This window comes from Glycine max, chromosome 16 (genome assembly GCF_000004515.6).
Source record: "Glycine max cultivar Williams 82 chromosome 16, Glycine_max_v4.0, whole genome shotgun sequence".
In the NCBI taxonomy this organism is placed as follows: Eukaryota; Viridiplantae; Streptophyta; class Magnoliopsida; order Fabales; family Fabaceae; genus Glycine; species Glycine max.
In genome coordinates this window covers 1,193,234-1,208,555 of record NC_038252.2, presented here as the reverse complement: position 1 = coordinate 1,208,555, position 15,322 = coordinate 1,193,234, and the positions used below count along the sequence as shown (strand labels likewise).

The window sequence follows — 15,322 nt, the reverse complement described above, 5'->3', positions numbered from 1 at the left end:
TTGATAAAAAAATATTTTATTTTTCGGATAACAAATGATCATAAACTTTTAGTGTGACACATAGATGACAAAATCACTTGCAAACGCAATAAATTCAAATTTTCAACTTACCCCATGTAAAAGATCAAAATAATACTACTAATCATTAATGGTACCCGATATCAATTCTCCCCATAAAAAAATAATAATAATACTACCGATTATTAATGGTACCAAAATTACCTTTAAGAAAAGCAATTAATTGCTTTTATTTCAATGTCCATTTAACTATTATCTATATATGACTCTATGTAATAGACTTAAGTGAAACATTAGTTTAGAAACCTTAGGCCATGCTGATAAAAAAAAAACCTTAGGCCACATATGGGACAACAAGTCCCTTTTGTTTCTTGCTCTCGATTGTATGTTATGCTCCATCTCTTTAAAAGTCTGACATTAAATAAAAATCAATATCAAAGATAATTTATAACTACTCTCCACAAGAATTAAAGTGACAATTATTCAAGTATGGTGAAATACAATGTAGCATACTTAAGTGGAAAAACTACCAAAATACTTAAGTGGAATAAGATTAAATAAAAATTAAATTATTGGATTATTCCAATAAAGATGCTGTAGGGAAGTCAGATGAATCATATTTTTCAGTGTTACACGGGTGGAAAACTGTCTAGATATCATATTATTTGACAAATGTAAATCATAGAACCCTGACTGCACTAAAAAGTAAAAGCAGTAGAAGTTAACCCTGACAAAAGTTGTGAAATGGGTTTGGAAAATATCCATTTTGAGCTTCACTATAAGAATGTTGCAGATTGAATTTCTGCGACGTCTAAGGGATTTACAGATTTTCATGTTGTTCTTTTCAAATGTAGAGTTTTACTTTCATATATCTTAACTTTTTGGTGAGTTTTATTAAGAACCAGTAAATATTGTTGCTTATTCATTAACAAGGACATCAATATCTTATGTTGGTGTCAAAGTATTTCATCATATTTTAAAATGTATGTTTCAACATATCATAAATGAAACGAGTTAAACTCTTTCAGTTAAAAAATAAACAAAACCTCAGCTAAAAGCATCCATTGTACCAAAAGATTAAATTAAAAGTTAAAAATTCAAAATGGAAGCAACACTTTTGACTTTTCATCTATTTGAGAAGAAGTTAAGTGAAGTATATTTGACTTAAATATATATAAAATTATAAAATTTATTATTATTTTGGGTCCTCATAAAATTAGTAGTTTTCGGGATATACACTGGTCGAGTGGAATAAGATTTTTTTGTAGACAGGGATCAACCTAACTAAATTTCCTTTGACACTTCCAGTAAGTAGTAACTGGAATGAGATTGTCTTAATTATGTTTTTGAAGAAAATAAAGATAAAGAGAAAGGGATGGTTGATGTAATCAATAAGTAGAGTATATATTATAACTCTGGTAATTTTAAGTCATATATTTGTTTATTTCAAGATACAAGCACGCGCCCTCTGTGTCTGTTTTTAACATCGCATCTCTTACGAGTTACGATCATCAAATCCAAATCTGTCTTTATATATAACCCTCACAATGCGGAAATCTGCTGCAGACAGATTCAGGCACCTTTTCAACCGTTCACTCATTCTTCTGCGCCACCGTCACCATCACCATCCCTTTCCTTCTTCTTCTTCTCTCTCCCCATTTTCTCGCTCTCGTTTCTTCTCCTCTACGCCGTTCTCCATGGCTTCTGATTCCCCTTTTCCTGTCACCGCTCAAAACATCAACCCCAAGGTTTGGGTTGCCTTCAATTCTCTTTTCAGACCCACCCAGTTTGTTGTTTTTCGTTTTTTACTTCTGGTTGTGCTAAAGTTGCAAGCTTTAGAGTTTTTGATTGCGTTTTTTTTTTTATCTGGGCATGTGTGATGTCGAGTTGATGTGTATGGTTTTGCTTTGGTTTCTTCTTATTTTAGTTTGTGCATGATGTGTAACGTGTTTATTTGGCAAAAGATCGACCTTTGATTAAATTATTGCTTTGTTTTGGTTTGCAAGGATTGCTAATTATTATTATTGTTGATCAGCGACTCGGGTTTGACTCTGATCTTTTTCTCCGTTGTTTTCTGTCTTGTGGTGTGACTGATGACTGAGTAATAACTCGTTTTTCTACTATTATATGCCCATTTAAGTATATAATTGTGTTCAACCCTAGAATTGGTGGTATGAATAGTAGAAAAAGAGATATGTCTTATTATGATCATACTTCCAATTGAGGCTAATTTAACATAGTTGGATGGTTTATTCTATTTAATGGATTCTTCTTATTAACAGTGCTTTATTTATTTATTTATAAAGTGGGATTGTTTGCCTGAATATTTTCCCACTAATAGCTGGTTATGATGTCACCGATTTTTACACTTTATTTGCTGATTTGAAACTAATGTTTTTTGTTGTCTAGGTTCTGAAATGTGAGTATGCTGTTAGAGGAGAGGTTGTCACACTTGCCCAGGTATTGTGATTCGGCTGTACATATTGGAACAAGTCATTCATCGAACAAGTATTCTTGTCTTGGTTTATTCCAAGATAGACATTTTATACCTTAACATTGACAAAAGAAAGTTAATAACTGTTAAACTAAGTTCACAGTGCTCTTCTGACGCTAAATTCACAGTATGGCTTTTACTGGAATATAGCTTGAAATTGTTCACTTCAGAATTTTCTATGGGCAATTGTTGTAATAGTCTCAGCTTACAATGCCTTCATGTTGCAGAATTTGCAAAAGGATTTACAGGCCAATCCAGGCTCTCACCCATTTGATGAGGTACTTTTCTTTTTCATCTTAATATCTTAATATATTCATATGTTCAATATGTGCATGATGTCCATGTAAGGGTTGAACTTGAACCCACTGGATGTGCATATAGGAGATTGCCTTATGTTGTACTTGTAATAGGTTGATTCCACAACTTGAATGTGTGAAGTCCCCATCACACGGTGACAACTCCAACGGTTGTGCCAAGGGTCTTCTTCTATGATTCCTTGTTTATATCCATAACTCACTGGATCAAATGTATTTATTATGATGCAATATAAATTGATAAAAGTGTAGTTGTATGAGCTAGCTATTATAGTATTAACATTTCAACTTAGCTTGACATGCTGCTATTCTGCATCTCCTTATTCATAAGACAGTTTGTAATTGGAATGGGGAATCTTCCTTGGGGGTTTGTTTGAAAAACTGATCAATGAAATGAACCAATTCTGCAGGACAGATTTTAATAAATTTTATAAGAAAAAATAAATACAAGTTGCCCCCCATTTTGACATCTCCCCGGTACCCCTGAAAAAGAAAGCTTGAGGGGGTAAAGTCTATCTGTAATTTCTCCTGCCACCTTCAGGGCTGGACAATTTGCATGTGACATACTGCACCTCTACTTCATGAAGCTGTTATTCTGGTTTTTTTTTTTGTTTCTTCCCCTCACTTTTCTTTTATCTGAAAATAGATACTTTACTGCAACATTGGAAATCCTCAGTCTCTTGGCCAGCAGCCAATAACTTTTTTCCGAGAGGTTTGCCTTTTATAATTCTGTTCAGTGAATGCAGCAAAATTCAAATTAAGCAATGCTTATTGCGACTATCTCATCTCTGCCAGGTTCTTGCATTATGTGACCATCCAGCTATATTAGACAAAAGTGAAACACAGGGTTTGTTCAGGTACCAGGATAAAAAAATAAATTAATTATCAGCATCTAGATAAATAGTTTCAGTGGAATGGCAAACTGTCTTAAAGATTTTCTTGATGGAACAAATAATTAGACTATGAATCATATGCCTGCAGTAGCTAATATAACTAACAATGGTTTAGAAGCATTGTTTTCAATTTGATTAATAGTGTATAATAGATTTCCCTCAATCTATGAGCATAGAATTAAGAAAATATTAAATGAAAGGATGCAAATTGAATTTGAATGTGTCAATGATATCTTTAATTTAGTTTTGCAATGCCATAGTCTATCCTGTGGAACAAAATAAAAGTTGCTATCATTACTGATAATTTGGTCTAAATTGTCCTTTGGCATATTGCAGTACCGACGCAATACAGCGAGCTTGGCAGATTGTGGATCAGATTCCTGGGAGAGCAACTGGTGCCTATAGCCATAGTCAGGTATTAATTGGGTTATCAAATTTTGGCTTATTTCTTTGCTATTCACAGGCAGGGCCATGAAATTATTCTTATTTCCATGTCAGGGTGTCAAGGGCTTGCGTGATACAATAGCTGCTGGAATTGAAGAGCGTGATGGTTTTCCTGCCAATCCTGATGACATTTTCATGACAGATGGTGCAAGCCCTGCAGTATGTCTCTACTCTACCTTAGTTATTTCCTATTTGGTTTTAAGGATGATGGTGTAGACTTTGTTTCATTTGAAATTTGAATTTAAAAGCCATCATTTCTATGTTTTCAGGTCCATAATATGATGCAATTACTCATTAGATCAGAAAATGATGGTATTCTGTGTCCCATTCCACAGTACCCTCTGTACTCAGCCTCAATTGACCTCCATGGTGGCTTCCTGGTAATGTTTTCTCCATACAGTTGCATAATGCATAGTTTAATTTGGTCACTATATAGAAGCACCCTATTTTGATGATTTTATAGGCTATGTGCCATCTTTGAAAGGACAAATAAGAGAAATGGTCTATGTATATGTGCATTATTGACATGAAACTTTGAATATGAACTATATCTTGTTATAATGCTTAGGTTGGATTATCAGCTTAACTACAATATTTTTTCTAAAGGTACCTTATTATCTAGATGAAGCAACAGGTTGGGGGTTGGAAATACCTGAACTCAAGAAGCAATTGGAGGCTGCCAAGTCTAAGGGCATCAATGTTAGGGCTTTAGTTGTTATAAATCCTGGCAATCCAACGGGGCAGGTGAGCTTGAAGGAATTATGTAGTTTTAGGTGATGTTTCAAAGAGCTTACGTGGAGCTTGATTGGGTTAATGAAGATGACTTATGACTCCGATATAAGCTCCTTTTACTTTATTTCAATTTTTTTAGTTTATTTCTATGAGTTTTATGCTCAAATTTATGTATGTTATAATCTCATGTGATGAAAGCTTATTTAAGCTGTACTCTTAATATAGGAGGATGCTTACTGCCTAGAACGCGTGAAGCTTTGTTGGTTAATTTGATAACTTGGATTTTCTGTCATGCCTCCAGGTTCTTGGTGAGGAAAATCAGCGGGATATAGTAGAATTTTGCAAGCAAGAAGGTTTGGTTCTTTTAGCTGATGAGGTAAATGAACTATTCTTCAAAATCTTAGATATTCAATTAAATTGATTTTAAATATGTTGTAGTTCATGAACCTTGGAAATGACAGTTATTAGATCCTATCCGAACTTTTTTATGATGTCAAAATATATATCGGAAACTACTGCTTTGTTGAAGCTTATATGGCATGATACTATTATATACTATTCTGATGGATGGAGTTTATTTTGAAGGTATATCAAGAAAACGTTTATGTTCCTGAGAAGAAATTTCACTCTTTCAAGAAGGTATCTCGGTCCATGGGATATGGTGAGAATGATATCACCTTAGTATCTTTTCAATCAGTCTCCAAAGGTAAGTTGGTACAACAATTAATTAATTAATAACAAGAGAGACTAGACTTTTATGCTAATTAATGATCCATATTGATGGAAGATGTGTTTCTCTTTGTCCTCAGGCTACCACGGGGAGTGTGGGAAACGAGGAGGTTATATGGAGGTGACTGGGTTTTCTGCAGAAGTGAGGGAACAAATATATAAAGTGGCATCTGTCAACCTTTGCTCTAATATCTCTGGTCAAATTCTTGCTAGCTTAGTCATGAGTCCTCCTAAGGTTAACTCCTTGCATCTTTAAGTATAATTTTCTTGTGTTGTGGGTAGTAATTCTTTAGTTTGAATAGTTAAAAGAGCATTGAACACCCGCTTGGTTAGAGTGCCAACCTAGAATTAAAATATCAGTAGCACCCTCGTACTAAAGAGTAAAAGAGTGTACATGGTTAATCGGAAGGAATTATACTCAATTGAAGCATTGCCTTTCAAGAACAGTAACTTTGTATTTGTCAACGACAACTATGCATTTAGTCTAGGTCTAGAGTGACATGTGCCACTCCTGTTAGAGCTTTGATATCCCATGCCTTTGGCATGTTAAACCAAAATACACCTAGAACCTTTATAATATCCCTTGTGAAATAAGAAGGCAAACATAATACAATTAGCAGTGTTATATTTTAAACAGAATTATTTGTTCACAATAAGGAAATGGGTTTGGTATAAAACTTCACCATTTCTGTCATTCCATTACTGGTTTGGTATTCAATGGATGTCTGCAGGTTGGAGATGAGTCCTATGAGTCATTCAATGCTGAGAAGGAGAATATTTTGGAGTCCCTTGCTAGGCGTGCCAAGGTTAGTTACCTAGCAAATAATTTAAGATAGTAAAAGCAACCAACAACATTATAACTTTGATTCAAGAGTAATATTTTAGAATTTTTAAGGTGCCCTTCCTCCTTGCCCCCCCATTGGAAGTTTGGATTTGCTTAACATAGTGGTATACTTTTTCTTTGGGGTCCATACACTTCACCAAAGTTAGTTTTGAAGAGATTCTCTTACACCATGAACTGACCACCATAGCCCCTAAAATATTTACAAATTTTACTGGCCATTTTTCCACTCTTAGAACCTTTACCAATTTTTTTGCTTTCTATTGTGATTTATTCTGAACAGACACTAGAAGATGCATTCAACAAATTAGAGGGTGTAACATGCAACAAAGCAGAAGGGGCAATGTATCTGTTCCCCCAAATTCGCCTGTCCCAAAAGGCTATCAAAGCTGCAGGAGATGCAAATACAGCACCTGATAATTTCTATTGCAAACGCTTGCTTAACGCGACAGGAGTAGTTGTTGTTCCTGGTTCTGGTTTTGGACAGGTTAGTTTATGTACTAATTATGACAAATTTATTTACTGATATTGAGCAACAAAATTGATGATTGCATTTTCCATCCTTTTGGTAATTATAAACTGATTGTTTGTGTCTTGCAAGGTTCCTGGCACATGGCATTTTAGGTGCACCATATTGCCTCCAGAAGAAAAGATTCCGGCCATTGTCACCCGCTTGACAGAGTTCCATGAAAAATTCATGGATGAGTTCCGTGACTAAGTCCTAGTTGAATTTTATCCGTCATTTTTACGGGTACCCAATTGATATTTGATGAGCGATGGATTTTGTAGTTAGAGAAAATAGTCTCTTTTTGTTTTCTGGAATAAGTTTGTTAACTCCTTATTATATTTGCATCTTGAATATGCAAGGCGTGAAAAGATATTTGGTTTTCTCCATTCTTATACTTCCTTGTATTAGGTCCTATATCATCTCTTTTTAATTGAATAAACTTCGTATTAGAATACCAATAACAAACTTTTTTCAGCACGTTATTTTATGGTTAAACTTCATGTTAGTTTTACTAAAAGAATAGGCTTGGGTTATTTAGTGGAATTTATATGAAGTTTATTTAGTGAAAAAGAAGATACAAAATGTATTAATTTCTTTTATTTTTCTAATATCTTGCAAGGATATGTAAAATGATATATGATTCTTTTTTGTAACCAAAAAAAAGGGAAATGAATGAGAATGGTACTTCTCTTAGTAACGGAATTGTATGAGTATGAACGAAATACCCGTACAACATAGTTCAATGCAAAACAGTTGAGATCAAAGGCCGAAATTGAAATGTGCTCAGTAACCTGTTTTTGGTGTGAACTTTTGATATTATTCTTTAATAGTTGTTGTGCTGTATAATCTGGATTTTTTTATCAAAAAAAAAAAAAGCTGCTGGTTCAAATTGAATAAAGCCTATTCAAGTGTCATTTTAGGATGAATTGCAATCTTGTATAAAACGCGGAAGGGAGTGAGTTGAGGAGGAAGAGGCGAACAGTAAAAGGAAATTGAAATTAGGAACACAATTATAAAGATATTTTGGAAAAAAAATAGTAGAAATAAAGGGAAATGGGAGTATGTTTATAAATTTAGTAAAGTATATTTAACAATCGCCACATTGAACTTTATGGTCTTAACCAAAGCATATGTTTATTTGAAATGGTATTGTTTTAAGAGTTGTTGAATTTTAAAATCTTTACATATATATTAAATTATAAATTGTTATGTATAATAGAGTTGTTGAATTTTAAAAGTCAAATATAACATACTTTCTTATTAGTTCATAGTGTAATTTTTTTTATACTAATATTGCATAAAAATTAAATTCTTATTTTAATTCAATAATATAAAAATGAATAAATAAATTTGATTGAAATTATAATATTTAATATTACTATTGCATTTTTACATGATTTTTAATATCTTTTATTTATTAATTTCTAATAATTATTCTAATGACAATAATCATCAAAACGGTAGGAAACTTGGAAAGCATATTAGTTTTCTTTTTACCATAAACAAAAAATTTAAATATATTTTTTATCTCTTAATTTTGGCTAGTATACCTAGAAAGTATCACTGTTATTTTTGGTTCCATAGTGTTTTTTTTTTTACTTCTTCAATTAAAAAAAATCTCTTTTTAATAAATTTTTTGCCAGATTTTTGAGTGCAAGAGGGATTAAAAACAAGATTTTCTAAAATTGAGAAAAAAAATTAAATATAAGGGAAAAAAAAAATAAGAGTAACTTAACTTTGAAGGAAAAAAAATATATTAAAAAAGATTAAATTTAAAAGGTTGGAACATGTGACCCCGTGTCCCATTAGAGACAGGATCTAGTTTACTAGTTCACGTAACCTTATATGACGGGAGATATCTGAAAAAGTAGTAGGGAATAGGGATACCCTTTACTTTACTTTACTTTATTAGTATTTGCTTGTCAACTTTGTATTTTTCGACCTCCTAAACAAACTAATCCAAATACAAAACGACACAAGCATCACAAAAAACAACAAATCCACATCACCTTTCCCTTTGTAATTTTCAGGTTTCGAAGCTATTGTGTAGTCCCATGAGTTAGATATACTGTGTGTGCACCTTGCTTGGACTTATCTAAGTGGCTATGAATTTCTGATTTCGAAAATATTTTCTTTTTAAAAATATTAAAAAGGAAATGAAATATATTCCAGGCTCAAGATATCATGCAGGGCAAGTGTTAAGTGATGATCCATTTAGAATTACTATATTTAAGGAAAATGCTAATGAACCTTTTTGGAGACTTGTAACAAAATAAAAAAAAATGCTAATAGATCAGTGAATACTTGCATGAATAATGAACAAATGTTTCACTAATATACTTCGTAATAAAAAAATACTTATTTTATGTTTCTTATAATTAAAGAAAACATATACATGTTTTTTTTTTTTTATAAAGAACTAGAGATAGTAGTACTACATAAAAATAAAGCTTTTTGAAATTTCAATATATTAAAATTTTGCTTTTATTAAATATTCTTTATCCTTAAATCCTTAACAAGTCTCTTTTAACACACCTAACAACACTATTTAATGATGGTTGTTATTGCAAGGGAAGCAACCACATGAACTGGGCTTTGAAAATTGTGAGTTATGTTTATGAATAATCTTTTGAGCTTGTACAGTGGCCTTCTGGATTTGGTCCAAGTGTTGTTGTCTAGCTTCTGCTCTCCACTCCTCAGCTTTCCTGTGAACCACTGACATCCTCTTCATCAACTTTTCCTCTAGGCTTGATTTCATCTTCTGTATTTTCACCTAAGGAATATTTTCAATAAAGCATGCTTAGTTTCAATGACATGGTTTTGAACTTTGAAGTTGAAAACTTGCTTGGTAATCTGTAACAGTACTAAATTTAACATATTCATGTTTTAATTTCAGTGTTTCAATGCTTTTTGGGAACTTAGAAACAATTTATTAACAATAGAATGTTGAAAAAGACAATATGCCAAAGTTTTCAACTTTGGAATTTGTTTTTATTATGGTCTATATATAGAATAGTATATTGATTCCCTATCTAACTCCATTGTCCAGCTGTCCAAGTTCTAAACCAACTACTAGTATGTCACAAAAGTATTTTTCTAGCCTTTGTTGACAACCCAAACAAGTCAGTCACACGAGAAAAACTCTTCAATCCTCCGAATAATTATGGAATCTGTAAGGTGAAGAGTGGTGCTCGAACCAAATTTAAAATAATCAATCATTTTATTTTGAATTCAATAAAAGAAAAAAATTATATACTAACAAGATAAAAAGTTTTACACCATTATCAAATGAGGACTCAAAATATATAATAAAATTATTAACTTTTATGATAATTACTTTTAAAATTATATCAATGATAATTTGTGATTGAACGACCAACCACCATTAAACTCATTAAATTGTCAGTTTAAAAATAATTGTTGTGTTAAGTTGTTTTATAAACTTTAAAAAAACAATAAATAGATTCAAAAGAGTAATAATTTTACAAAATTAATTTTATATCACCATTAATTAATTTATTTATATTGTTATTCGCTATTATGAGAGATATAAGTGAAAAAAAATAATATTATATTGAAAAGCTAAAATGATAATTATTTAAGGATAATTTTTTTATACGACAATAATCATTTTTCACATGTACCTCACAGTTTGTACTTTGTATAGGGTAAGATCTGATCATCTGAATTAGTGGGATTCTGGGTTTGCACATTTCATTCTTTATCATGTGCTGGTGGGCATTAATGCTGGATATTTGTATTTATGGTAGGACACAATTTTGTAGTTCCCCTTTTAGCACATCTTGTGCAATCAATGAATTTTCAGTTGTTGAGCAAAAACAATTAACATTCAGAACTTAATTGCTATTCTTTAATTGTTTTAATCGTCCAAATATTACACATGACATATATTGTGGGATAATTATTATAAATTTCATATTTTCAAGTTGACATAACACTAGCCAACTTAGAATACCCCAAATTTCTCACGAATTTCTAAATGTAATGTTCACATGTGCTCCATAATATAATACTAGTAAGTATTATGAACATTATTGCTGCTGGGTTTCAGTTTTTTTAATTAAGAGTTTGATGATTATTTATCCTCAATTACTAGTAAGAGTGAAACATGAAGATAGAGAAGTACTAATTGATTGGAGGAAGACTCAGAATTGGACGGTGGACTGGTCAAGAAAATAATAATAAAATGTGTGCATGAGTTGGGGGTGGCTCGAGGAATAGGTCACCAACATGCCCGGCAAAGGCACTGGCGTTCAATTGTGGTCAAAAGTTGATAGCAGGAGCTAATGCATAAAACTCGTTAGTACTACATTACATAGTGAGGATAGTATTGAGTTTTCTATGTGCTTAGGACAACAGGCTACACCATGTGCATTTACACAGTAATATGGTCTTACAAACAGTTGAAAATGCTTCCAAAAGTGTAAAGTTCCAGTAATGGATATCTTGTAGTACTTTACAAATTATTAATATTTCAAATTTCAATGCCAAAAGCAACTAGTCAAGTACCCAACAAATGGAGGGCCGGACATACAACCAGCGGGAAAACTGCCTTTACATATTGAAATTAAAATACTGGGTTGAATATGTTTTGGTATTGTAAAATGAAACAAGTTTTAACTTTAGTCTCTAATTTAATTTTCATTTCTCTAAAATTTGAAATTATCATTCTCTGTCTTCGTAAAATAAGTAAATTTTAGTTTTGGTCACTCTTTCTTTTAATAGCATTCCTTTCAAAACCAAATTAGTCATTTTACACACAAATAATTAACCTCATGTGATTATTATAAAACTAAATATATTGTTTTAGATTTTGGGGAGACAAAAACTAAAAAGAAATACTACCCCTAGTCCTACTCAGCATCAAAAAGCTTTTAAGTGGACATAATCTCGAGATTAGAGTTTAACTTATCCTGATATTTAATATTTAACTTGAGAGAAGGGCTTAATCTGCTGTCATTTGGATAAACATTCAACAATACGGCTATTACCAGCTATTATGACTTAGAAGTTAGAATAGCATTTAGTTATATTATGCTATTACATCTATGACTCAGAATAGCATTTTTATACTAGTTACATTATTGGTAACGCACTTTCGATAGTATTTTTTCTCTTTATCTTCTTTTATTATACCACTCACTTTATTTCACATTTCTCTTTTCTACCTATTTCTCTTATTGTGCAAGAAACTGTACAGATTTGTTATACAGAAGATAATCTATGAATGGCAATAAAATACCTCAAGCTTTCTTGACCTGGCCTCTGCTTTAGCATTTTGGAGGTTTACCCAAGCTTGGATTTTTGCTTCTTCTCTCTGATACCTGCAACAACTCAAAATCACAATTCAGTAATCAGTTCCAGCCATACATATCAGAACAAAACTACAAACAAGAGAAGCACTAGCAAAATATCTTAAAACATTCTCTACTACTTGCCAAAATTTATTAAAAATTACAAAAATGTAAAAGTCTTACTCTACTCCTTATTTTAATTAGCGTATTTATGATATTGAAAATGTGTGAGAAGTGTGTTATTAACGCTCCTCCCACATTCAATACACTGAAACTATCAAGGTTGAGTTACTACCTAAGACAACACTTGGTCTTCTCCTCTTCTTCCCATGCAGCAGCAATGCAGTCTGAATCAGCCTTGTGGCTACCATTGTGCCTCAAGCTTTTAGATATTTCCTTTTCTTCCTCCTCACTTGAGCTCCAATTTAAAGGGACTAAATCATACTGTGTTCCTAGTTGCAGCTTGGAAAAATGGCACTCCTCAAGCTGAATAACATCAAGAGTGCAGGCACTGCTAGCCAAGGCCAATGGTCCTGACCTACTTGCAGGAGTGTTGTGGCGAGGCGGCGATGAAATCTTGACTGGGGTGTGGCATCTTGAAGTTGTGGAACTTCCAAGAGGAGTCATCTCAGTCCCAATGTCTCTATGTTGAACCACTTCTGTGCAAGCATCTTGCATTGCTCCACCACCTTGGTTCCTAAACAAGAACCCTTCTTTAGCCGGCTCTAAATATCTCAAATTTGGCAATACAGGCTCTATGCTGTCTGTGAACTTATCTGCATTGCAATTCACTACATTAGTAAAATTGTATAGTCCATTATTTTTATTATGTTCCATTCAATTTCAAATACACCCCAATAGGATGATGATATTTGTTTCTCAATTTGAAAAATGTTACTCTAACAAAATATTTTGCATACCCTCTATACTAATGATTGAAATTTAGAAAATTTTAAAGGTCTCACTTCTTATTTAACCAGTATGTTGCTATTACATAGCTTTTAATCTGATACATGAGATATATGATCCTAGGTTATGCCAGAAGTTGCAAACAGAATCAGCACAAGCTACCATCATGGCTCATCAGCTAAGAATACAATGAAACTGTAAGAAATTTTAATATTCAACCTACCCACAATATATAAAGTCTTTGAAAATAAAAGATTATAATAAAGACAAAAGGGAAAAGAAACAGGAAGATAACGATGGCTAAAAGGGTAGATTGGAAAAACTAAAGAAGAAAAGGAAAAAAGTAGTTATAAAGTCAAATTTTGAAGTTTAGTCTGTGATATCCCACCTTTTAGTACAATGTCTTTAACACCATTGAAAGAACCGAGTGTGTTATGGTGGTGGTCCAAAGAAGGAGACCAAGGGAAGTTTGGTACAGCTTTGGACGAAACCCTTTCTTCTGTGACCCTTGATTTCTCCGAGAAACCTTCCATTTGCTGCTTGAAGCCAACAACATCATCACCACAATGTTGTTGTCTGGTTGTGATCTTTGAGGAGTCTGAAACTGAAACCTTCAAAGTGGTGTTGTTGTGAGCAGGTGAGTCATGGCAAGAAGTGCTCATGAGCCATTTCTCTGCATCATCCCATTTGGAAGGAAAGCTCTTTCTAGGAAGGCCAGAGCTGAAGGTGAAAACTGGTCTACCGGGTGTGGAGGGAGAATCTAGTAGCCTCCTCTGCTGTGAAACAGAGTGGCCTCTGCTTTCAGCTCTGCCATTTGGCATTGGCAAAGGTAAAGGCAATGACTTGACAAACTCAGAGGTTTCCTTCAGGTTGAGCTTGCAAAGTGGGTCAGGGAAATCATCTGCAAAAGGGTTGTCTTTGCTTTTCCCATACATGCTCATGTTGCTCTCAGTGAGTAGTGCTACCTGAGTCACAAAAAGGAGAAGAAGAGGAAAAAGTGAGAATGAGAAATGAAATGGTTTCAAAGGACATTGTTATCATTAAGTGTAGGAGGAGGATTGTTACCCCATGTGGTGCCAATGTAGATGGAGGTTGAAAGAATTTGTGGCTGGGGAGGTCCATGGCATGGCACTGTGAATTTGATGTGAGAGGAATGGGAATGGAGTGTTGTTGTGATTAGTAGTGTGGTTCGGTTATTTGGAAATTTTGCATTAGTTTCAGATGATGTATTGAAGAGAGAGTGTGGGTCAGGGGAAAGTGACCGTGGAGGCAGAGGGAACAGAACAGAAGACTGAACAAGGAAAAAGTGTGTTAGACTTGGTTGGAACCGGGGTCTATAATAATAAGTACACCAATGACTTGACTCACATGAAAGGAGCCAAAAACACAGTTCTGTCCTGTGTCTTCACTCTTCAGGCCACTATGTGCTGTGTTGTGTGTCACGGCTCACAAACCCTCCTTAGTCTTACTCTTTCTTTTCCTATCTCGAGGACATGGATGGGAAGAGGAAGGGAACGAAAGAGTACATCATCAACACAAGAGTGAGCTTTAAGTCTTCCAAAGGAAATAATTTAAGAAAGAAAGAACATCAAAATGAAACAGACCAAGAAAATTGCAAAATAGAATAATATCAAGATGATATAACTTATAACTAATTATACTATTCATATATGTTTTTTTTATTATAAAATTTTGTTTTTATCTCTGTCACATCAATCATCCTATCACGGATTTTTCCCTTTGTTGTGTCATGAGAAATTTTCTTCACTAGCAATGGGTAATTAATTTGATGTGATACGTGTGCCAAATCTTCCTTAAAAAAAGTTTGAATTTATATTTAAATTGTGTATAAATTGTTTCTGATTTATAAAGAACTATTTTTTTCTTAAAAATATGCTATATTAAAAAAATAAAACTCCTTGCGTGAGGAAACTACCATACCATATACAGTAATTTTTATGCTCTTTGATAAATGTACCACTATTTATTTAATGTTTTTTATGGAGTCTTACGGGAATAGTTACAAAAATATAAACACTCTCCTACATTTTAGTTGTCATTAGTTTATTTTATGAAGGTAGGAATCTCTCGAGTTTACTAGTGTTGGTGTTGATTGTGAATTTCG

At 33.0% G+C, this 15,322-nt stretch overlaps 2 protein-coding genes across 2 annotated transcripts; one reads left to right on the top strand and one right to left on the bottom strand.

Annotated features, from left to right (window-relative positions):
- The first annotated feature begins 1,451 nt into the window (after window positions 1–1,451).
- Window positions 1,452–7,367, top strand: ALAAT1 (alanine aminotransferase 1). Its single transcript, NM_001250624.2, has 15 exons — window positions 1,452–1,766; window positions 2,428–2,478; window positions 2,740–2,790; window positions 3,473–3,538; window positions 3,622–3,683; window positions 4,056–4,134; window positions 4,218–4,322; window positions 4,433–4,543; window positions 4,770–4,907; window positions 5,197–5,271; window positions 5,481–5,601; window positions 5,705–5,859; window positions 6,356–6,430; window positions 6,749–6,952; window positions 7,067–7,367. Exons 1-15 carry the CDS (start codon window positions 1,566–1,568, stop codon window positions 7,181–7,183), a joined length of 1,611 nt encoding a protein of 536 aa, NP_001237553.2. The 5' UTR covers window positions 1,452–1,565; the 3' UTR covers window positions 7,184–7,367.
- A 2,022-nt stretch (window positions 7,368–9,389) lies between these two features.
- LOC100776089 (uncharacterized) lies at window positions 9,390–14,779 on the bottom strand. Its single transcript, XM_003548333.5, has 5 exons — window positions 14,263–14,779; window positions 13,586–14,162; window positions 12,584–13,064; window positions 12,237–12,318; window positions 9,390–9,746 (listed from the first exon to the last, which is right to left on the bottom strand). Exons 1-5 carry the CDS (start codon window positions 14,317–14,319, stop codon window positions 9,522–9,524), a joined length of 1,422 nt encoding a protein of 473 aa, XP_003548381.1. The 5' UTR covers window positions 14,320–14,779; the 3' UTR covers window positions 9,390–9,521.
- Between the last annotated feature and the right edge of the window lie 543 nt (window positions 14,780–15,322).